The 24,208-nt window shown below is 31.4% G+C and overlaps 3 protein-coding genes across 8 annotated transcripts in view; 1 reads left to right on the top strand and 2 right to left on the bottom strand.

Annotated features, from left to right (window-relative positions):
* LOC107412845 (transcription factor MYB33) overlaps window positions 1–24,208 on the top strand; it is a 216,149-nt gene that overhangs the window by 49,879 nt on the left and 142,062 nt on the right. The window lies entirely within an intron of this gene.
* LOC132805011 (cysteine-rich receptor-like protein kinase 15) lies at window positions 2,912–6,297 on the bottom strand. The gene is made up of 7 exons (XM_060819694.1): window positions 5,412–6,297; window positions 5,078–5,221; window positions 4,707–4,828; window positions 4,298–4,508; window positions 3,887–4,124; window positions 3,454–3,604; window positions 2,912–3,348 (listed from the first exon to the last, which is right to left on the bottom strand). Exons 1-7 carry the CDS (start codon window positions 6,211–6,213, stop codon window positions 3,040–3,042), a joined length of 1,977 nt encoding a protein of 658 aa, XP_060675677.1. The 5' UTR covers window positions 6,214–6,297; the 3' UTR covers window positions 2,912–3,039.
* On the bottom strand, window positions 15,509–23,620 carry LOC107412841 (cysteine-rich receptor-like protein kinase 25). Of its 2 annotated transcripts, XR_009640398.1 has the most exons (6): window positions 22,611–23,617; window positions 22,171–22,317; window positions 17,468–17,589; window positions 17,085–17,295; window positions 16,162–16,312; window positions 15,509–16,073 (listed from the first exon to the last, which is right to left on the bottom strand). XR_009640398.1 is itself a non-coding variant. In XM_048470498.2 (5 exons), the coding sequence occupies exons 1-5, from the start codon at window positions 23,470–23,472 to the stop codon at window positions 16,638–16,640; spliced, it is 1,581 nt and encodes a 526-aa protein (XP_048326455.2). In that variant the 5' UTR covers window positions 23,473–23,620; the 3' UTR covers window positions 16,331–16,637. The 2 variants fall into 2 exon arrangements, 1 of the variants encoding a protein (XP_048326455.2); XM_048470498.2 differs by lacking the exons at window positions 15,509–16,073; window positions 16,162–16,312 and adding an exon at window positions 16,331–16,876 and having other exon boundaries at window positions 22,611–23,620.

The following is a 24,208-nucleotide window of genomic DNA, read 5'->3' as shown; positions in this document are numbered from 1 at the left end:
ATAATTAACTTGTTAGATGGAGATCATAGATGTCTATTGTCTAACACGTAACTAGAACTTTTTTTTTTCTTTCTTTTTTTTATAAATTCTGACAAGTTGAGAAGGAAAAAGAGATCAACTTACATTCACAGGTGTTGGCACAAAATTCCAAGATGTGCATCATCTGTTATGTTCTTCTTTGAAGTCTGATCCAATTTTGAGCAGTTAAAAAATATAAAATCCTGATCAGCTGGTTTTATTATTTCATTTAATTTGGTCTTAACCTCTCTGTAGTAGCGCAACACTTGAACTTGGCAGTTTCTCCACTGACGTGCAGCCGGATGCATCTAATTGCTAATGCTATATAAACAATAGAACATGATCTGGTAAAGATTCAAGGCTCTTGCAATTGCTTATGTCAAGGCGGTTCAGCTCACAAAGCAGCTTGATGCTTGCAGGTAGGCCCCCAGTATTGCTTCCACTTATATTCGAACTTTGTGAAGATTATAAAAAGCCGAGACAATCAGGGATTTACTAGTCTATTAGTGCTGTAACTTAAACTTAGATCATAACTAAAGCAGAAATCATCAGGGAGATCAGGCAACTTGAAAAGCCTTAAACAGCAGGAGGGGAGAAACCATTCAAGACCATATAACCCGTATATGCTGTTGAAGTTCCTTGTGAACCAAGAAACAGGGAACGTTCCAAATGGTTCAGTAATACATGGATCATTAGAAATTCCAATGAAGAAATGTTACTACCGGGTGGAATTGACATATAACCTGCGCAACCTTGAAGATCCAACTCAATGAGGCTTGTCAAATGTATAAATGATGAGGGCAAAGTTCAAATAAATGTCCTGGTCAAATCTAAGGATCCTTGGAAGTTGGGCTTAAAAGTACTTCCTGAAAATTCTCAAAACCTGCAACTTTTTCTAGATCCCAATGACAAAGTTTTTAGAGACACAAAAATGATGGAGGCAATTATTCAACTGCAGTCCCACCTAAAACTAAGAACTGTGGTATGGTATCTCAGAAAGGATTTCAAGATTTGAGCTGTATCTTAGATTCAGATACGCAACCTCGCTGAGGTATTGAAAATATGAAGGAAATTCAAGAAAATTTGTATATTTCTCAAGGTTTTTGTTTTCCAAATCTGAAGCCAGAGAGAGATTTGGGATCCAAGTCAGATGCACAGAGTAGCTAAGATCAATCTTTCTTAAACTGCTAAGATTCTTTAACAAAGAGAAATGCCTTCCAGAAGAAATTTCTAAGAGTATCAAGCAGATACTCAAGACCTTGATTTGGAAGGCGAACTTTGTACCTCTACACAATCTCCTTTTTTATGATTATAAAGTTTGAGTAACCTTGGATTATGCATGTTTAAGAACGTCAAAGTACTCAATTCTACCTCTCCAATATTATTCACGTCTAGGAATATACCTTCAACAGTTTTTGTTCCCTGAAAATATTCAACAACGAATAATAAATGAGAGATGCAACATCTAAGAATTTTGATAAATATTAAATCTGACTCTTTTTAAGTTATTTTTCCAAATCATTCCTTGTAGAAATTTCATGCAAATTTTCAACATGGTCAGAGCATTTTCATCGTACAGTATTCTTCTTTAATACATGAGATACACCCTCAGCAATTCACAGTCTACTATCATTTCCAGGCTCTTTAAGATATTATTGCCGAAATATTTCCCAATCTCTTGTATTATCAGATCTAGTTGGTTGTGGTTGACTGTTGTAAGAGACTTCTCCTTGAGAATCCTTGTTCCTATGTCTACAAACAAACCACAACCATCTAATATTTTCTGCATATTACTTATATCCTTCCCTTTAAAGAAACGCTCAATATCAAGAAATAAATCTTTCACTTTGTCAGCTAAACCGTCAAGACTTATTCTCAGAACATTATAAAATATCATGGAGTCGTCTTCAATTTACTTGATGCACTTTCCCATTCTTGTTTGCTCTTGCCACCAAGGAAAGGAACCCATGACTTCGTGAGCTAATGGAATGTCTTTTGCACAATCTACCACCATTTGTGACACTTAACTCTAAGTAATCTGTTGCAGGAGAGCATGTACTAGAAAGCATTCAAATGAAAAAGTCGAAGAGCTTCATCATGGTTCAGTTTTTCCACCCTGTGTATATGATGAGCATTGATATTGTTAAGCACACCTACATCTCTAGTTGCTACAATGATTCTACTTCCAGAGCCAAATAGATCATGCACCTTGACTAAACTTTTAAATTGGCTTGGTTTATCCACATCGTCAAAAACAACTAGCTAGGAACCTTTTGCCCTGGAGCCGATCTTCTAACGAAAGTTGATTCTATATTCGAATTTCTCGTATTGGTATTTTTGTCCTCTAATAATGCAGAACGAAGTTCTTTATGCCAATATTCTAGTTAGCGTCACTTTGATCTCTCTCTAACATCGTGGAGAAAGTAAGAGTTCTCAAATTGATAAGACAGCAACTGAAACAGAACATCAGCAATTGTTGTCTTTCCTGTACCAGCCATGTCTAAACGACTAACTATGCGAACATCCGGGGTGCCAATACGTAGTAAGAATTTAATTTGTTCGTAGCTTTTGTGGATTGCAACCGAGCCTTCAAAACGATCATCATATTTTCATTTTGTGAATGTGATATACGGTTAAATTTCCATAGAATATTTTCTACAAATTGCCTCATCCAACCTGGATTCCGGTCTGAAATTGTAGCAAACTAATACATATTTTCTCGTGCTAAGTTGCGAAAATGTACTTTTCTGTTTTGGCCCCAAAGGTAGATATTCTGAATTTTTATGGACTATGTGTTAGCATATATTAGGAGATTGGACTCTTGAAACTCTTAATTTTGTTCTACAATTTCTTGCATATCTATATTCTCTTCAGTATTGTATTATTCCTATGAATGGAAAAAAATGAATTTTGCAGAGAAAATTATAAGAAAATATGACACAAAATCTAGTGTTTGTCCATGAGGATGAGAAATACATCAACCTATACATCTTTGAAATCTTTTATCCATAGTGTCCCTAGTCACCGAGGCACAAAAGTAGAAATTGTCAAACCATTATCAGAGAAACTATGAGCAGGAGCTATTTCTTGTTCATGATGATGAGTAATTCTTCCGACAGAGAAAGCAGGTCGTTCAGGTTGAGACAGGCTAATGGTTTCACTTTTCAACATATGAACAACAAATGACATGGTTGGCCTGTTATATGCATCTTCTTGAACACATAGCAATCCGATATGAACGTATCTCATAAATTCATTTGCTTCACATGAATCTTTTAGCAACGGATCCATCAACTCCAACCCTTTCCCTTCATTCCACAAATTCCATGCCTGCACAATGTATATAATATTGTATAAATTAATTAAATTTGGTAAAATTTAAAGATATCTTCTGTAGAGCATCATTGCATAATTGTATAGATATATAAACCTTACATATGTAAGCAAGCTAGGTGCAAATTTGGTGAGATGAAAACCGGAATTCTTTCTCCCATTTAGGATCTCAAGCAACATTACACCGAAGCTGAAGACATCAGACTTTATGGAATATAATCCCTCCATAGCATACTCTGGAGCAATGTAACCACTTTTTTCAAAAAAATTAAAGGAAATTAAAACGTTGTGTCCAAAAAATTAAAAATAAAATAAGAATTGAAATAACCTTATTGTATATATATGTCAAAAGATAACTGTTCACTGTAAGTGCTATTGTTGATGCGAAAAACTCATACTTTCTTGTTGTGTATATACATGATTAATGCGTGTATCCTTGACAATGTATAAAATGTCTGTCCAAAAATTTGATTACTAAAACTTGTTATTATTTGAGATTATCCATTAAAAAGTTTGAGAACAAAGTAGTGCTCACTAAGTTCCAACTATTCTGTTGGTGTTTCCTTCGGTTTGATCAATGCCAAACATCCTTGCCATACCAAAGTCTGAAATTTTTGGATGCATATCTGCATCTAACAAAATGTTGCTTGCTTTCAAATCACGATGTATGACTTTAAGACGAGAATCCTCATGAAGATATAAAATTCCTCGAGCAATTCCTCCTATTATATTGCGACGTTTTGACCAATCTAATTCTCCTTGTTTTGCAGGATCTGTACATTCAGTATATATGCAGTTCATACTTAAAAAGGATGGTTAAACATTCCTGTGGACAAAATTATAGAACATATATATTGAGTTTTTGTCTTTTTTTGGACATTAGTATGCATGTTAATGGACATTATCAATCAAACAATAAACAAAAAGAAAAGAAATTAGGACGTACCGAACAATAAATAATCAAGGCTTTTGTTGGGTACAAATTCATAGACAAGCATCTTTTCTCCTCCTTCCAAGCAGAAACCCAAAAGCCTAACCAGGTTTCTGTGTTGAAGCTTGGCTACCAGTACAACCTCTGTTTTAAATTCTTCGGTCCCTTGATTGGAACTTTTTGATAGTCTTTTTACAGCTATTTCTTGTCCATTAGGAAGTATTCCCTAGAGTTTTCCAAAGTATAAATACTGAATTTTCATATACATATATATATATACATACATATACATACATACATAATCCGTATTTTATAAAATCAGAATATACTGATATGAAAATGATTGTATACATGGCATTTTCTTTTCATATTTTTAATAACAAAAAAGAGAAAATTCTAGGAATGTATATGCATATGTACATACCCTGTAGACTTCACCAAATCCACCTTCACCAAGCTTATAGTCTTCAGAAAACTTGTTTGTGGCTGTTTCTATGGTTTCCAAGTCAAATTGCAGAGATTCTACAGTCGTAATTTCACTCTCACCTTTTTCAAGCAAATAATCACCAATTAGTTTTACATGAAAGAAGCTATTCTGCTGCAACTAAAGAGTGACGTCTAAAATGAGCTTTTAATTTGTTTTCTTAATCTTAAAGCACGCAGATCCAATTATAACATTTCTTTACTTTACAATAAAAAATTCAAAACTATTAAAAGGATCATAAATATAATATGGTTATGACTTATGAGAGAGCCAAAAAATAAAAAATAAAAAATAACATATAAATTGTGTACCATTTCGTCCATGAATGGTATTGTATTTGTGACTTTCTCTCTTGCGACGAAGCACAAAGCAGGTCGTGACTAGAAGGGCCAGAGAAACTGTACTTACAGCTATTACAATCTCAACAATGGTTAATGTTGACATTTTGCTCTTTCCTGCATGCACAACTCCCTAATTATGCTTATGCATTAATTTATTGATATACATTATTGGAGATTACTATTATTTGAATGTTTAGATACTTCAGTAATTTGATAATATTTCATCTCAATACTGCGGATTTTATTAGTCATTGGATGAATTGATAATTTCTATTTAAATTCTAATTTAAAGTTAATATTATACCTTTAGGCACGAGAGCCGTCTGCTGCTGCACATCATAAAATCGATAAAGTTCGTACCTTGCATTACAACTAGGAAACAAAACTCTTCCACCTCTTTTTTCACTGTAGCTCGATGCAAGAATTGAATTCGCGTTCCGGAGACATGTGGTACAGTCTTGGCTAGACAAGTCCTGCGTGCACTGCACCAAGCTGTAGATCTTCTCGGATCCTGATATACTGGCTTCTTGGACCATGAACTTCTTTGCACCATTTGCAGCCTCACTTGCAAATTCATTCATTGTCTTCTCTACTTCCTGTTTGAGTTTGTTCTTGTCCGTTGCATCCATTATATTGTTCAGGATGAAACTGGGAGACACCGAGACGGTGGACTGGAAAGATTGGTTGGAGTAGCGTAGCATGCATAACTCCTCCCATATGATCACCTCTTTCTCTGTGGGACACTCTTGGCGTGCATCTGTTATTGATGCTAACACACAGTCATGGCACATGGTGGAGCTAATATCACCGCGACAGAGGTAGATACCATAGACATAGTCACTACTATTGCCAGTGCTGTTCTCGCTGCCAGCACTAGCACTGAAGTAGATGAAATCGGTTCCTCGGGCCGCGTTTGAGGTAAGTTTAGAGAAGACGTCATCGAGATTGGATTGGTAGGGAGTGTTGGGGTTGAAAGTGGTTGTATTTGGGCAATCATGGCGGAGAGGTCGTGGGGTATCCGTATCTTCGGTAGTCAGGCGAAGATAGCCGCTGCTCAATATATAAACGGCGCCTAAAAGGGTCACAAACATATTGAAGGGAGCCATTTTCACGATCTATACATCTCCACCTTTGTCTCACCATTATAATGTTTATTACGAATCAAAGCTGATATTACAATTTATTAGTTAATTGATAAAATACTATAATCAATTAATACTATAATTTTTTTTTTTTTTTTTTTTAATCTTAAGAGTGTAATGGTTATATTAAACGATATATATATGTATATATTAAAAAACAAAATAAAATAAAACCGTGTTTAAAGTCAAGCTACTTTTGGGGGTTGTTTACTGTTAACATTACCAAGTCAGCTACTGCGATATCCAAATATTTAAATTAGCCACTAGAATTGACTTCCAAAACATGGTAATCAGCCCATGGGAACCTCATCTTTTTGGCTAACTGATCCTTGTAACCATTACTGATCATCTTTCCACATCAAACGTACATAGATTATATAAACTAACCTTCAAATGCTCATAGATTATGTGTTCCAGTGGTCCCAAAAGTAGATTATAAATATATGTTGTCCCATGAAATGCACTACCAATTCCTCAAAATCTTGTTTTATACAACTTATTTTAATGCAAGATGGAGCAATTGATAATGTTGCGATTCATTGTCTCTGATTTATTTATTTATTTATGGAAGTTTCTTGTAAAAAGAGGAAACTATGTTATTGTTTATCATCTTATTTAGAAGATTTACGTTCAAGTTTCAGTCTCTCAACTATAGTAACTCGCCCTCGTAAAAGAACAAGCTCCAGGATTAAAATTCATTTTCAGATGAGCAAAAAAGAATATGATGGTTTAATTTCGGAAATATAGACTGTTTTTGTGAAAATACTGCAATTTTTTTACTTCTGTCAATGCTTTCTTTAGGGACCAATTTCAGCTGTTTTTCTAAAAACGTAATTATATAGCGAAACGAAGGAGAGTTCTTGTCGTAAAACCTACTTTTTTAATGGATATGACGGTAATATTGTTTATGAATTATCATATACTAATGTTTTACAAGGAGTTCGATTATTTTGCTAAGCATCAAAATTTTCCACAATCCAAAGTCCAACCCCTCTTGTTTTTTCATGAATTAGAATATGGATTTAAAATCCTCCCATTACAACTTTTTACTTCCATCCTCCCTCTTACCAAGCTAGGCATGGATTTTCATTCCTTAAACATTTCATCTCTACCAAACAAATGCCCAATTGTACCACTAGTTTGTACTCATTCTTCAACTTTCTTCGTCTAGTTTAAATTTCCCTCCGCCTCGTTTTTAATTTTAGCTGATGTCATACTCTTATACCTAAACACACACCCTTTGATCCTCTTTTCCTTATCTACCAAGAATAGAGATCTTTAAGCCTTAACAAAGTCGAAACTAATGATCTTAACCTTTTGATCATTAATTTAGATTCTTACCGTCCATCTCCATACAAAACCAAATGATGACATCATAATTTACCAGGTTTATCTTACCATTCTTACAATCAAAAGTCAACTCTCTATAGTTCAGATAACTTCTTCATCAAACATAAGCACTTACCTGGTTTATCCAGCAAGAGAAGTGCAATATTCTTGCATTCTAACTTCTATGGTATAATAAGGTATGTTCAGGTAAATTTATCCATAACCAAAGAAGTTAAGCAGCAAGTTGATCGAACTTAACTGGATTTGACCACAATATTATGAATCATTCAATTGTATGGTTTTGGGACTAGAAAACTTTCTTGCATATCATCCCGAAGTACGCCTAATAAGTTTGGCATCTAACAAGCTTAAAATATATCAAGCAGAGTTGAGTTTTCAGTATGCAAGATATGCAAGTACACTAAATAGAAATATAAGAAGGCATACATATAACTTTCAGATTTCGGTACCAGCCTAAAAGTTCATAACAAATAAGCATGTTAGGTCATGATCATGTTCAATTGCGCCATCCTTATTTGACTGTACAAGCACCTTAATGATCACGTCAATTAAATCCGTCATTTTGAAGATCCACATAGACATTTCTTTTTCCAACGAAATGGATTGCTATTGTCACCTTTGCTAGAGGGGGAAACATCTCTGCCTCTGTCTCACCAATATTATGATCATATTTATTGCTAAAGCTGATATAATAATTAAGTATTAATTAATTGATAAGGTACTATAGTAATAATAATAATGATTATTATTATTATTATTATTATTATTATCATCTTAGATGTGTAATAGTTATTAAAAAAAAAAAGGAAAAGGAAAAAGAAAAAAAGAAACGTGTTCAAAGTGGAGCTCTGATGACTTGGTTTTTGATATCGTAACCTTCCCAAACCAGCTAGCGGTCCAAATATACTATGTAATTAGTCAAGAAGCCGCTGATATTGACTTCCGAGCAATTTTATTCAACCAATAGGAACCATAACTTCTTGGAACCATAACTTCTTTGCTAAGTTTTCCTCTATTCTCCGTCTAATCATCTTTCAAAATCAAATATACGTAGATTATATATATATATATATACACACACATATATATAGTCAGTTTCATCAGGTTGAACTGATAGTTTCAACATCTGGTGTTACACACACACACGTAATCAAACCCCTAAGAGATACTTCCATTGACAAATTGTTCCAGCGGTCCCATAAGGAGATTATAAATATATGTTTCCCATCGAAATGGGCTAGAAATACCATGAAATTTTGTTTTAGACAACTTATTCTAATGCAAGATCGAGGAATTGATAATGTTGCGGTTCATTGACTTCTTAATGGAAGTTTCTTGGAAAAAGAGGAAACCATTTTCCTATTTTTGTGATAGTTCAAAGGAAGCTACTGTAATGTTTTGACTCCTGACCATGAAATTTTGTTTTAGACAACTCATTATAATGCAAGATCAAGGAAATGATAAAGTTGAGGATAATTGTCTCTCCTTTTTTCATAATGGAAGTTTCTTGCAAAAAAAGGAAACTATTTTGTTGTTTTCATGATAGTTCAAAAGAAGCTACTGCAATGTTTTGACTCCTATTAATGCTTTCTTCAAGAGCCAATTTCAGTTGTTCTGCTAAAAATGTAATTATATACCAAAATATAGGAGAGTTCATGTTGTAATTAAATACCTAATTTTCAATGGATCTTATGGTAGTATTGTTTATGAATTATTGTAACACCCCGTCCTGAAGTATACCGGCATTTTCCAACTTTGACCAAGGTTGACCGTTGACTTTGACCTTTGACCGTTGACCCAATGGTCAAAAGTTGACTTTTTGATTTGGATAGAATTCCAGGCTGACTGAGGTACGTTACGAAGTACACATTGGCACGAGTTCATAGGCTAGTAGCACGTCGAAAACGGAGCTACGGTTTGAAAGTTATGAGCAAAACAAGTTGAGGTCCAAACTGTCCAAGGGATGCCGGAGTTGACTTTTTATTCATGCAAAGTTGAGCTTTGACTCATGCATGGTTGTGAAGTACTAGTTGATACAAGTCCGTAGACTAGCGACACGTCCGATTTGAACATGTGGTTTGAAAGTTATAGACCTGTAGAGTTTTTCAAATACTATATTATTTTAATATTATTTTTAAACGTGTAACAATGTGTCACATATGACTTAATAAATGTGACCATGTGTCACCATGGTGAGATGCCACATGTCAACCATGTTTAATATCATATTATTTTATTATTGTTATTTTATATAATAATATTATTTAATTATTTTATTTTATTTTTATTTCTTTTCTTTTTCCTTTTTTTTTTCTTTTTCCCACGTGGGAAAAAAGGGCACGGGCCCCTCCTTCTTCTTCTTCTTCTTCTTCTTCCTTCGTCCTTCATTTTTCTCCCTCCCGCCGATACATCTCTCTCCCTACTGCACATTTTTCGGCCACCGGAACGACTCACGCGCCGGCTGACGTGAAAGCCCATAGCTGGGTGACACCGGGGCCAAATCTCCGGCCGAATGGCCAGCTGACATGCCGGGATCGGCCTCCAACGCCGGCGACCGGTGTGTCGCTGGTTTGCCGGTTTTCCGGCAGCCACCGGTCGTGCAACCGGTCCTTTCCCATTAATTTGGACCCTCTGATTCCGATTCTGAGCTCCGATTAACTCAATTCCCGTCAATTTGCAAGATACGAAGGGATCAAGACCGGCCAAAGCTTTCCGGCCAAATTCCGACCACCACCGGCGGAATTGGGGTCAATGGAGGTCGGTAATGTGATTATCATCTCACAAGCTTTCCATAGACATATAATTTGTCAATTTTGGTTAACGTTTGTGTTAGACCCCCGGGTACCGGGTATTATTTATCCGAATAAAATATTAATTTATATGACTGTGTGTGTACTGTTGTTGTTCTAGAAGCACGGATGAGTCGTGGAATTGATCCCATGGAGGATCATGGATTAATTGCGTGTTCCAGGTGAATGACCCACCTTTAAAAAATATTTTGGGGGTAATTAATTATATTTATGTGGTGTTAAATTGATATCTGGAATTTGTGCTCATGTGGTGGAATTTAAATATAATCGGAAACAAAATATTATTTTATATATATATATATATATATTTTTTTTTTCCATTGATGCTAAACGGAATTTTGGGTTACTAAAAATTTTCCGATTATTATTTTATTGTGATTTAATTGTATTTATTATACATGAGCAAGTATTTTCATTAATTAATTGTGTTTGGATTTTTATATTGTTTTTGGGCAAAATTGGTTTAAATATTGTAAGGAAAATTTGTTTAAATTGGTGGTTTAAATTTTATAATTATGCCCGTAGAATATTATTTGTTGAACCTCGTGTTACGAGAAAAATTATTTTTATATTGTTATCGATGGTTTCGTACCGGGTATGTTAAAGGAAAATATGTGGGATCGTGAAATTGAAAACTGGTATATTTTCCACGGTGTTTTTTGGAAAATTGGTACGGTAATAATTAAATTAATAATTATTTTAGATGCACTCATACAGTATTGGTGTTCCGGTGTATATGTGGTTAGCGCGCAAGTTATTATGTCTCCTGTGAGTTGCCATTGGACCGAGGACAGGCAAGTCTTATATATTGCGCATCAGCCACCCCCCTCCTTGGCCGGGATGACGGTTTCAGCAGCGGTACTGTCGGGACGCCGAAGTTCCGTATGCAAGTTTCTTTCTTTAATCTCCCGCCAGTCGGTGCTTGGGACGTTGGGTATCGGAGGGCATCACTGGTATATGGTGTGGTGCGTCAAGTATAAATTTTCGAATAGAAATTTCAAACCCCAAAGTGTTCAAAAATTATTTATTATATATTAGTACATTTTATTTATATTTGGGGTATTTATCTATTGTTTATTAAATTGTTTGATCCCTTGGTTTTCGGAAAATACGAATATCGAGTTTTGTGAAAATGTTTTAAAAAGGGAACATTTTCAACGGAATGAATAGTGAGGGTTTTGAGAGAAAATATTACTTCAATTGTTATTATTATTTATTTATTTAATTGTTAGTATTAATTAAATTCCTTTATTTGTTATATTAATAATATTAAAAGTGTTCAGTAATTAGGGTCACTCACTGAGATGATTAGCATCTCATATTTTTTAAATTCCATTCCCCTAGGTCCAGGTTGGGAGACGTTGATCGTCCAGGGTGAGCCCGACGTCTCAGTTCATTGCCGAAAGTTCCAGAAGTATTTCTTCCCTTTTTTTTTCCTCTCCATCTTGTATTACTTCTTTATCTGTCATTGTATTAATTCCACATTTATCTGTATAATGCTCTGCATACTGTATTGGACGGATTTTATTAAATACTGCACTGGATTACTATTATTCATTTGAAGTGCTGTAAATTTGTGGAATTATATTGTAGTATTGTGGGAGGAATAAGGGAATGAATTTAGAAATGTGTTTTCAGTGCAGGAAATTTTTGGTTAGTCCTACCCTTAGGGGAGATGCTGTCGGATTTTCCGTTGGAAGGTTCGGCGGTATTTTCCTGGGATCAGGGCATGTCTAGGGTTCCGGGGAAGAATTTTGGACGGGTCCTAACAATTATCATCGACTAACATTTTACAAGGGATTTGATAGTAGTTTGACTATTTTGCTAAGCATCAAGATTCCCTCCAAAAACCAACCCCTCTTGTTTTGCACGAATTAGGATATGGATTTAACATCCTCCCACTAAAACTTTTTAGTTTCCTCCTACCAGGCTAGGCATGGATGTTCCTCTCTTGATCATTAATTCTTACCATTCATCTACAAAACAGAACCATACAATGACATCATAAGTTACCAGGTTTAACAAACCATTATTATAATCCGAAGTCAACTATCTACAGTTCAGATAATGTCTTCATCAAACTTAAGCACTAACCTGATTTATCCATCAAGAGAAGTGCAATATTCTTGCTTACTAAATTCTCTGGTACAGTGTAGTATGTTCAGGTAAATCGTTCATAACCAAAGAATTTAAGCAGGAAGCTGACTATGGTTTTGATACTACTGAACTTTCTTATCTATCATGCCAAAATAATTCTCATAACTTTGGTATGCAATACGCTTAGAATATATTAAACAGAGATGAGTTTTTAGTACAAGAGATATGCAAGTACATTAAATAAAAAGATACATACATAAAACATTCATATTTAATTTGCCACAACTTCTTAAATGCATTAGCATGTTACGTCATGACCATGCCCAATTGTAACACGCTTATGTGATTGTACTAGTACCTGAAGGATTAGCTCAAATGACCAAGATCCACATAGACATTTCTTTTACCAATGGCATGGATTGCTATTGTCAGCTTCGCTAGAGCGGGAAACACCATAATCATAAGTCACTCTGTCATAGCAGGGATGTGCCTGATTGGGAAAAAGGCAATATGGATAAAGGACTGGTTGTTGTACTCGTGTAGAATTGGCTTCCAGAAAATATTTCGTGAGCAACTATGTTTTATAAATCCACCTACATTTCCAATATTCTTAGAGCTAATAACTAGGCGAGAAGAAATTATGTAATCCTCATTTGCATCATTAGAACTCTCCTCTCCCAGTAAAGAAGGTTAGTAATTCCACTTGAGTCGATCACAAACACGGAAGGTATCAAAATCACATATTCATCATTCTCAATTTCCACCCTATTTTGCATCAGCTTAAATCTGTCTATAACTTCACCAGCATACTTGCAAATAAAGAAATGTTATTTACTAGACATTAGTTATATATAACTGGCTGGAATTGACAATAACTTATGCAACCTACAAGATCCAACTGAATGAGGCTGGTCAAATGCATAGTTGATGAGGACAAAGTTCTAATATATATCCTGCTCAAGTCTAAGTATTCTTAAGAGTTGGGCTTAAAAGTGCTTCCTAGAAAATTCTCAAAGCCTGCAACTTGGTCTAGATCCAAATGACGAAGTTTGTAAAGACATGAAAATGATGGAGGCAATTTTTCACCTGCAGTCCCACCTATATGTTGAAATATAATCTGCTGTGCTGATGTGGAGACTAATGTTGATGTGGATAAGTGAAGCTGTATAGGTGTATCTCACAGTGGCTTACATGCCACGTGTCATAGAATTAGCTAGAAGAATGTGTGTGAGTGAGTGAAAGTGTGAGAGAGAGAAGCATGCAGAAATTTGCTTTTATAACAGAATGGTAATCATTGCTGCATGATGTAAGTACATCAAAATATATGCGAAATACAAGCTGAGCTAACGTTTTTTCTCTCCTCTACTTTTTCTCTGAAATTTTCATCATCCTCTTTATAAAATATATATATAGAAAAATACAGAGTTCTTCAAGCTCCATTAACACTATATATCTCAGTGCTCAGTAATTCGTGGTACGTCCGAAAGGATTTCAAGATTTGAGCATTATCTTATATTCGGATATGCAACCTTGCTGGGGTATTGAAATTTGAAGGAAGTTCAAGTAAATTTGTAAATCTCTCAAGGTTTATGCTCTCCAAATTCGAAGTCAGAGAAAGATTTGGAATTTGAGTCAGATACACAGAGTAGCTAAGTTCGATCTTTCTTAAATTGCCATGATTCTGTAACAAAGAGAAACATTAAGAATAGCTTAGGCTATATGTCATATGTATTTTGATCTTCACCAATGGAGAAGAAAGAAAGAATACTTGGACTTCATCCAAAAGAATACTTGGGTGAGGATATATATTTTTATCTTCATCAATAAATGTTTCTCTTTGTCATCTAGTGTATCACCACTTGTTGTGAAAACATCATGAACATCTCTGTTGCGAGACACTTTCAATTTACTTAAGGCACTTTCCCATTCTTCTTCCATCTTTCCATCAAGGAAGGAACGCATGACTTCAACAGCTAATGGAATGCCTTAGCATAATCTACCACCTTTTGTGACAACTCTGAGTGTGATCTGTAGTTGGAGAGCATGTACTAAAAGCATTCAAATGAACGAGTTGAAGAGCTTCATCACTGTCGAGTTCTTCCACCCTGTGTATATGAGCGCTTATGACACTTTTGCTGCTGTCATTTAGTTTAAATTTTACGTTCTTTTTGGTTTGTTCGACGTTATTTTGTGGAGCTATGCTGCTGGTTTGTAACCATCTGTTTTGTTAAATATCTGAGGCATTAGGTAGCTACGATATGGCTTAGCATGTGGCTGTAAGGTTACTGCAGAATTAGGTGGAATTAAGTGTATTACTGTTGCTAGATTGTTGATATATATTTTTTGCTGTAATGAAAGTATCCAAAGCTGTTTTCCTTTGGTTTTCCACCATTTTTTCTGTGTTTTACTCTCCAAAAACCAACATTACATCTCTAGTTGTTACAATGATTCCACTTACAAGGCCAAATAGATCATGCACTTTGACTAAATAAACTATTAAACTGTTTTGATTTATCCATACCGGACCCTTCTTCCAACAAAAGTTTATTCTACGTATGAATTGCTCATATTAAGATTCTAGTCCTCTAATAATGCAGAAAGAACTTCCTTACACGAATAATCTAATTAGCCTCTCTCTGATTTTTCTCTAACGTCTTTGGGAAAGTTAGAGCCCTCAAATTGAGAAGACAGCAACTGAAGCAGAACACCAGCAATTGTTGCCTTTCCTACACCAACCATGCTAAAAGGCCAACTATACGAACACTCCAGAGTGCCAATACATACTGAGGATTTAATTTGTTCATAGCCTTTGTAGATTCCAACCAAGCCTTCGAAATGATCATCATATGGTGATATGCTGTTCAATTTCCACGTAATATTTTCTACAATTGTGGCAAAACTAATATATATTTTAAATTATATTACCATATGATGATCATTAATCTAGTTAACCTTCTGTTGTTAAGTTGTGAAAATGTGCTTTTCGACTTTGGCCCCATAGGTGAATGTTCTGAAATTTCATGGACTATTTGTTAGCATACATTAGGAGACTGGGTCCTTGAAACTCTTTATTTTGCTCTACAATTTCTTGGTTTTCTATGTTCTCTTCAGTATCGTATTATTCCTATGCACTAAAAAATGCATTTTGCATGGAAAATTACAAGAAAATATGAGACAAATTCTAGTTTTTGTCCGTGGAGATGAGAAATTTATCAACCTATACATATTCGAAATCCTTTATCCATAGTTATCTTCCCTGATCACCGAGGCAAAAAAGTAGAAATTGAAAAACCATTATCAGACAAACTGCGATCAGGAGCGGGTTCGAATTCATGATGTTGGGTAATTCTTCCAACAGAGAAAGCAGGTCGTTCCGGTTGAGAAAGGCTAATAGTTTCACTTTTCAACATATGGACAACAGATGACATGGTTGGCCTGTTATATGCATCTTCTTGAACACATAGCAACCATTTGAACGTATCTAATAAACTCATTTGCTGCACATGAATCTTTTAGCAACGGATCCATCAACTCCAACACTTTCCCTTCATTCCACAAATTCCATGCCTGCATAATGTATATTATATATATAATATGTATAAATTAATTAAATTTAGAAAAATTTAAGCTGCTTAATTGTACATATAAACCTTACATATGCAAGCAAGCTAGGAGCAAATTTGGTGAGATGAAAACCAGAGTTCTTTCTCCCACTTAGGATCTCAAGCAACAATACACCGAAACTGAAGACATCAGACTTGATGGAATATAATCCCTCCATAGCATATTCCGGAGCCATGTAACCACTTTTTCGAAAATGAAAAAAAAAAAAAAAAAAAGTTGTCCAAAAAATAAAAATAAAATAAGAATTAAAATAATCATATTGTATATGTGTCAATCAGTGATTAAAGAATTTTATGCATATTATCCTACTCAAAGTTTTCACTGCAAGTATTATTGTTGAAGTGAAAAACCTCTACTTTTCTTATTACGTATTATATTTAATACATATATATGTATCCGTTGAACATGTATAAAATGCCTGTCCAAATTTGATCACTCAAAATCGTCACTTCCGCTTATTACTTGAGATTATCCATAACAAAAAGTTTGAGATTAGAGTAGCACTCTCTAAGTTCCAACAATTCTTTTGGTGTTTCCTTCAGTTTGATCGATGCCAAACATCCTGGCCATGCCAAAGTCTGAAATTTTTGGATTCATATCTACGTCTAACAAGATGTTGCTAGCTTTCAAATCACGATATATAACTCTAAGTCGAGAATCCTCATGAAGATACAAAATTCCTCGAGCAATTCCTCCTATTATATTATGACGTTTTGACCAATCTAACTCTCCTTGCTTTGCAGGATCTGTATGTTCAGTATATATGATTCAATGCTTAAAAAGAATTCTTAGGACGTTAAGACATCCCTGTGAACAAAACTATAGAACAGGTATATGCTGGTTAATTTCTTTGTTTTTTTTTTTTTTTTTTTTCCTTTTTCGGGGACATGAATATATATGTTAAAGGACATATTCATTGAAGAATAACTTGAAAGAAAAGAATATAGGACATACCAAACAAAAAACAATCAAGGCTTTTTTTTGGTACAAATTCATAGACAAGCATTTTTTCTCCTCCATCCAAGCAGAATCCCAAAAGCCTAACCAGGTTTCTATGTTGAAGCTTGGTTACCAGTACAACCTCATTTTTAAATTCTACAGCACCTTGACTGGAACTTTTTGATAGTCTTTTTACAGCTATTTCTTGTCCATTCGGAAGTGTTCCCTGAGAACTTTCCAAGCTATGCAATATTACTTACTGAATATTTCCAATATTGCATTTATATTATGCATGACGATATTGCATTTATATATTATGCATGACATTTTTTTTTTCTTCATATTTTTAATAACAAAAAGGAATGGAAAAATCTAGACATGGATATGCATATACATACCTTGAAGACTTCACCAAATCCGCCTTCACCAAGCTTATTGTTTTCAGAAAACCTGCTTGTGGCTGTTTCTATGGTTTCCAAGTCAAATTGCAGAGACTCTATGGTTGAAATTTCACTTTCACCTTGTCAAATAAATAATAACTAATTAGTTTTACATGAAAGACACAACTAATTTATTATTATTTTGGTAAATAAGAAAGACACTACAATGCTGCAATTAAAGAGTGAAAATTAAGTTTAATTAGAGAAGCAGGCCCATGAATATATTTAGTGGTTGATATCTAAAATGTGCTTTTAATTTGTTGTCTTATTTTTACAACAAGCCAATCCAAGTATAACATTTCTTTACTTTAGAACCAAAATTTCAAAACCATTACAAAGAATCATGATTAATATATATATATATATATATGTGTGTGTGTGTGTGTGTGTGTGTGTGTGCAGGCACGTGTAGCTATAAGTAATTTTTTATCTTATTAAAGAAGTCCGGATAATTTTTTTTTTCTAGGATTGACTTTTATTTGCTAATAAATCACATTATTACTAGATATAATTGATTTATTGGCAGATATAACTTGATACTTGACAAAACCAGGACAAATATTTTTTTTTTCTAAATAAAAGAACAATTTGTTGTTAACCTAATTAGTAAATTCGTGAATAATACACATTCTTACATATTTTGGGAGAAAAAAAAAAAAAAACACTCATTTTCCGTGTCATTTCAAATTTACAAAAGAAAAAAAAATTAAAATAAAAAAGTTTATAATGCAAATTAGACGTATTTTTATATTATATAAGTAAAAAAAATAAATAAATAAATATATATATATATATATGTATTTTTTTAAAAATACTTCAACTACATTTTTTTTTATGAATTATGAAATAATAAAAAATGTGTATAGAAAAGATTCTTTTATTTTATTCTTTTGTTATTTTAATTCTTTATTATTTTTTCTAATACATAAATTATTATTTTTATTTTTTTCACTAAAAGGGGGAAAATGCCAAAAAAATTATTATTATTTTACTAATAGTTATAATTTTTTTATCATATAAACTAAAAATGATTGATTTTAATATATATTTAATAGTCATATTTTTAGCTCCATATTTTTCTAATCTATAACAATTATAATTTATAAACTCTTTTTTATGTATTTTTTTTAAAATTTTTTATTTATATTTTTAAATAAATAAAAAAATCAATATATTTCTATATCATCACCTTTTTAACTTATTATGGTTGAGAGAAAGAGAGAGAGAGAGAGAGAGAGAGAATCTATATAATATATAAAAGAAAAAAATCAATGTCACATGTCAGCATATTATTATTTTAATTTCTTTCCAAAATTATCTTTTTTATTTTAATTATATTTATTTATATTTTTTATCTTATCTTTTATAATTGTACCCAAAGATAGATAAAATTAAATTTTATTTTGAAATAAATTTTAAAAAAATACTCTTTAAAAATATCGATAACTATATATTGAATACTATAAAAAAAGGGTACATTATTATACTCATGAAATTGCAAACTCATTCTTTTATTATATATATTATTATTGTAATATTTTTTATAGTATTATATATGTTTTTTTATTTTTATATATAATAGATTTAGGTTTAGAAATGAAGGAATAAAAATATATATTTCTATTATTTTAATATTTTTACAACATAAAATGTAGTTGTATATATTATCATTCTAATTTTCTTCCAAACTAAGTTTTTTATTTTAATTATATTTATGATCTTACCTTTTATAATTGTATCTAAAAATTCAAAAAATTAATTTTTGTTTTGAAGTAAATTTTTTTGTTTTTAAAAAAATACTCTTTAAAAATATTGATAACCATATATTAAACACAATAAAAACTAGTACATTATTATACTCATGAAATTGAAGATTTATTCTTTTACTATAAATATTATTATTATTATATTATAATATTTTTATAGCATTGTATATGTTTTTTTATTTTTATGTATAACAGATTTATTTAGAAATGAAGGAACAAAAATATATATTTTTATTATTATAATATTTTATGACATAAAATGTTTGTATATACATTATTTGTTTAATTAAGCATATTTTAAATATTTTTACATATATAAATATGGTTATATAGAAATTAATAATGTTTATTTGGATATAAAAATATAATATCATAAATAATAATTGTTAAACATAATAAAGTAAAATTTATTTTTATATACAATAGATTTGCTTTTAGGAATGAAGGAATAAAAATATATATTTTTATTATTATAATATTATATATCATAAGATATATTTATATATATATATATATTGTTTCCTTAATTAAACATATTTTAAATATTTTTAGATATACAAATATGGTTATATAGAAATTAATAAATATATCTTTTTATTTGAACATACAAAACATAATATCATAAATAATAATTTTTAAGCATAGTAAACTAATATTTGTATTCAAAATAAATTATTTGATCTTATTTTATTTACAAATTAATATATATTTTTATTATTATATAATTGATTAAAAAAGTATCAAATTTTTTATCTTTTTATGATTGTATTCAAAAATATATAAAATCAATTTTTATTTTAAAAAAATTTAAAATAAATCAATTATTTTAATTAATATTGATAACAATATATATATATATATATATATTCTGACACAGATCATCATATGAATACTTAAGTTTTCCTCCAAAAATATTTTTAAAAAAAATTCATTAGTTGTTATTAGGTTGTCCAACAACCATAATAAGATTTTGTCATATCAAAAATGTATATATTTGATTTTATTTATATTAGATAAAATTGACTGTGAAATTAATAGAATAAATATTTGATTATGAATATTTTATATAGAAAATTGATGAATTTTGTATTTATTTGATTTTGTTTAGTCTAGGTAAAATTGATTGTGAAATAATATAATGAATATTTGATTAGAAATATTTCATATAAAAAATCGATTGATATTGTATATATATGATTTTATTTAGTTTGGGTCAAATTAATTGTCAAAATTATGGGATGAATATTTGATTGTGGATATTTAATATAGAAAATCGATTAATATTGTATATTACAATAATATATATATATATATATATATAATATTTTATATAGCAATCATTATGATAAGATTATTTGTTGTCATTTGGATAAGAATCATATGGAAAATAATAAAGATATACGTAATTTTGCCATTAAAAAATTACATAAATAATGTTTTATTTTATTAATAGAAAAAATTTAAAATATTCTTTTCAGAATATAATTGTTGAAAAAATTATCTTTTTTTTTATTATTTATATTTTTATCAAAATATTAATTAATATCAAATAGAGCAGCTATTTAAAAATATGAAATTTTTTACCTTTATTGATTGTATTAAAGAATATATATTTTGATTATTATAATTAAATAATTGATTGAAAAAGTATAAAATTGTTTACCTTTTATGGTTGTATCTAAATATATATTAAATCAATTTTTATTTTGAAATAAATTTTAATTAAATAATAAATATATATATTTATAATATTATATATATAGAATTTTATTATAATGAATATTGTTATGCACATTAAATATAAATCATAATTAAATTATATATAATATTAAAATAAAATACATACAACATGTCATAATTTATATATAATTTGATACTAATCAGTATCATAATGTACAAGTCAACACATATAATAGTAAAACTGTATATATATGATATGTATATATATATATATATACATGTCCTTTTAAATTTAAATTATTGTTAATTAGGTTATAACAATAATAACAATAATAGTAAATATAATTAAATTATATTTTAAGATGTATATATATGGTATGTATATATGTATGTGTGTGTGTGTGTATATATATATATATATACCTCCTTTTAAATTCAAATTATTGTTAATTAGGTTATAATAATAATAATAACAATAACAACAAATATAATTAAATTATATTACATGGATTTAACATAGAAAAATTAGTTATTTGTAAAGAATCAAAAAATACATTTAAATTTAAATTTGAATTAAATTATATAAACACGTTTGAAATTAAATTTTACACGTGGAAAAAATTAAATAAAAAAATATTTTTTAATTTAAATTTTATAAATAATTTATCTTATAAAGTAAAAATGTGTTTATAGGATAAATAATAATAATAATAATAATGGATAAAAAATAATAATAATAAATAAATAAATAAATTACATTATGAGTATTTAATATATAGGAATTAATTATTTGCAATGAATCAAAAAATATATTTGAATTTGAATTTAAATTTTATAGATGAAAATATTATTTAAATACATTTTAATTTGAACTAAATTATACAAATGTATCTAAATTTTAACTTAGATTCCATATACGGGAAAAAAAATTAAATAGGAAAATTTCATAGATGTAAATGGTTATATAGGTAAATATTTTTTTAAATTTAAATTTCATAATTGAATAATATTATATATAAAAGTCAAATTTATAATTTTTAACAAACTTTTATAATATAAATCAAAAAATCCAAATATATTTATTAACCATAAAATTTTTAAATATAATTAATTATTATAGATTATTTTTAAAATCATCGATTATAATTATATGTATCATGTATTGCATAGAAATAGAAATAGATGCTAAGTATACATGAATAACTGGTGCTTTACCATTTTGTCGTCGAATAGTATGGTAATTGTCTCTTGCTCTCTTGTGACGAAGAAGCATACGGCAGCCCGTGAGTAGCAGGGTCAAAGAAACAGTAGTTACAGCTATTACAATCCCAACAATGGCTAATGGTGACATTTTGCTTTTTCCTGCATACAAAACTCGTTAATTAATTATGCATTAATTTGGGGATACACTTAATTTTTTGAGCTGTTTATTTCTTCTTTTTTTTTTTTTTTTTTTTTTTTTTTTTTTTTTTACCTCAGAATATATACAGGGGGTGGATTTTTTTTTTTCTTTAATAAACGTTTGAACACAGTTTGTAGACTAGATGAATAATATTTCATTTTATTGGCTGATTTTTAGTGATCAATGAATGAATTGATAAAACTAATTGCTACTTAATAAATTTAGAATTTAAAGTTAATAATAGTATGCATACCTTTAGGCACCGTTACCGGATCTGTAGGTGGAGGAGGAGGAGGAGAAACAAGTTGTGGTGTCGTCTGCGGCGGTTCAGCCACATAATAAAAAGGATAAAGTTCGTACGTAATATTACAACTAGGAAGGTAAACTCTTGCACCTCTTTTTCCATCAAGCGACGATGGAAGCCTTGAAATCGCAATCCAGAGACATGTGGTACAGTCTTGGCTAGACAAGTCCTGCGTGCACTGCACCAAGCTGTAGATGGTGTCGAATCCTGATATATTGGCTTCTTGTGACATGAACTTCTTAGCACCATTTGCAGCCTTACTTGCAAATTCATTCATTGTCTTCTCTACTTCCTGCTTGAATTTGTCCATTTCCGTCGCATTCTCCACATTCCAAATGTAAAAATAGGGATACACTGACATGGTGGACCGGAAAGATTGGTTGGAATAGCGCAGCATGCATTCATCGTACCATACGATCATCTCTTTCTCTACAGAGCAATTCCGGCGTGCAAATTCGATTGATGCTAACACACAGCCGTGGCAGATGGTGGAGTTAACGTCGCCACGGCAGAGATAGTTGCCATAGACATAATTACTAGTGCCGTTGACGCCACCAGCATCGGCATCTAAGTAGATGAAATCTCTTTCTTGGGCGGCGTTCGAGGAAAGATTAGACAAAACGATATCCAGATTAGATTTGTAGGGGCTGTTGGGATTGAAAATGGTTGTATTTGAGCAGAAATGGTAGAGAGGATTTGGGGTGGCTTCGGTAGTCATACTAAGGTAGCTGCTCAATATGGAAACGGCTACTACAAGGGTGGTCACTGACATATTGAAGGATGTCATTTTGAGGATATATACAGCTACCATTTCTTACCAGCATAATAATGTATAAATTAAATTGAAATTCTACCTGATTAAAATTCTAAAGGGATTAATTCTCCAGTGGTTTCGTGGAAAGGAGGTCGTGCATTCCGAGTCCTGTATTCCTAGGCATCTGCCTATGTGTGTTAACTAGTCACTGAACACTCAATAATTAGTCTTTCCAGCCAACCTATGAATATCATTGGTCCTCGATAACAAGGTTGGTATCACAAGGGTGTAATAGTCAACACAAATAAAAATAAAAACAAAGAAGTGTTCAAAGTCACGTTCTGTTGAATTGATTGTTGATTGATTGAAGAAGCCAGCTTGGGAGCCGCTGAAATTGACTTCCAAAAAAAAAAAATTTAATCAACAAATGGGAAGCTGACACCTTGGTGCCTCCCTAGCTAAGCTAACCATATTCCTCCTGTATATGTTTATCTTTTCCCGTTCATTAATCTATTTTGCTGACAAGTCTAAGTCTCGTCACTATGATTAATCATGTTTTTCACTCCTTCCACATCAAATATACGAGGACAATAGATATCCTCAAACCCCGTCGGGAGACGGGAGTCGGGAGTTGGGACAACTCAAGTTAATGTTTTCCCATTGAAAAATGGGTGATCAGAAAATCTTGTTTTTGACGACTAATTCTAATCCAAGATCGAGGAATTGATAAAGGGTGGTGGTGGGTGGTCAATGAAAGTTTCTTGGAAAAGGAGGAAACTAACTATTTTCTTGA

Source organism: Ziziphus jujuba, chromosome 8, assembly GCF_031755915.1.
Source record: "Ziziphus jujuba cultivar Dongzao chromosome 8, ASM3175591v1".
NCBI lineage: Eukaryota > Viridiplantae > Streptophyta > Magnoliopsida > Rosales > Rhamnaceae > Ziziphus > Ziziphus jujuba.
This window is presented reverse-complemented; position numbering and strand designations above follow the sequence as displayed.

Coding starts and splice junctions, on each gene's coding strand:
- LOC132805011 (XM_060819694.1), bottom strand. CDS start 6,213: ATGGCTCCCTTCAATATGTTTGTGACCCTTTTAGGCGCCGTTTATATA. Junction 4,509..4,706: donor GATTTGGTGAAGTCTACAGG/GTATGTACATAT, acceptor GGAAAACTCTAG/GGAATACTTCCTAATGGACA. Junction 3,605..3,886: donor AACAGAATAGTTGGAACTTA/GTGAGCACTACT, acceptor TTTTGAAAAAAG/TGGTTACATTGCTCCAGAGT.
- LOC107412841 (XM_048470498.2), bottom strand. CDS start 23,472: ATGGTAGCTGTATATATCCTCAAAATGACATCCTTCAATATGTCAGTG. Junction 17,590..22,170: donor TACTATTCGACGACAAAATG/GTAAAGCACCAG, acceptor TTATTTGACAAG/GTGAAAGTGAAATTTCAACC. Junction 16,877..17,084: donor CCTTGATTGTTTTTTGTTTG/GTATGTCCTATA, acceptor CTGAACATACAG/ATCCTGCAAAGCAAGGAGAG.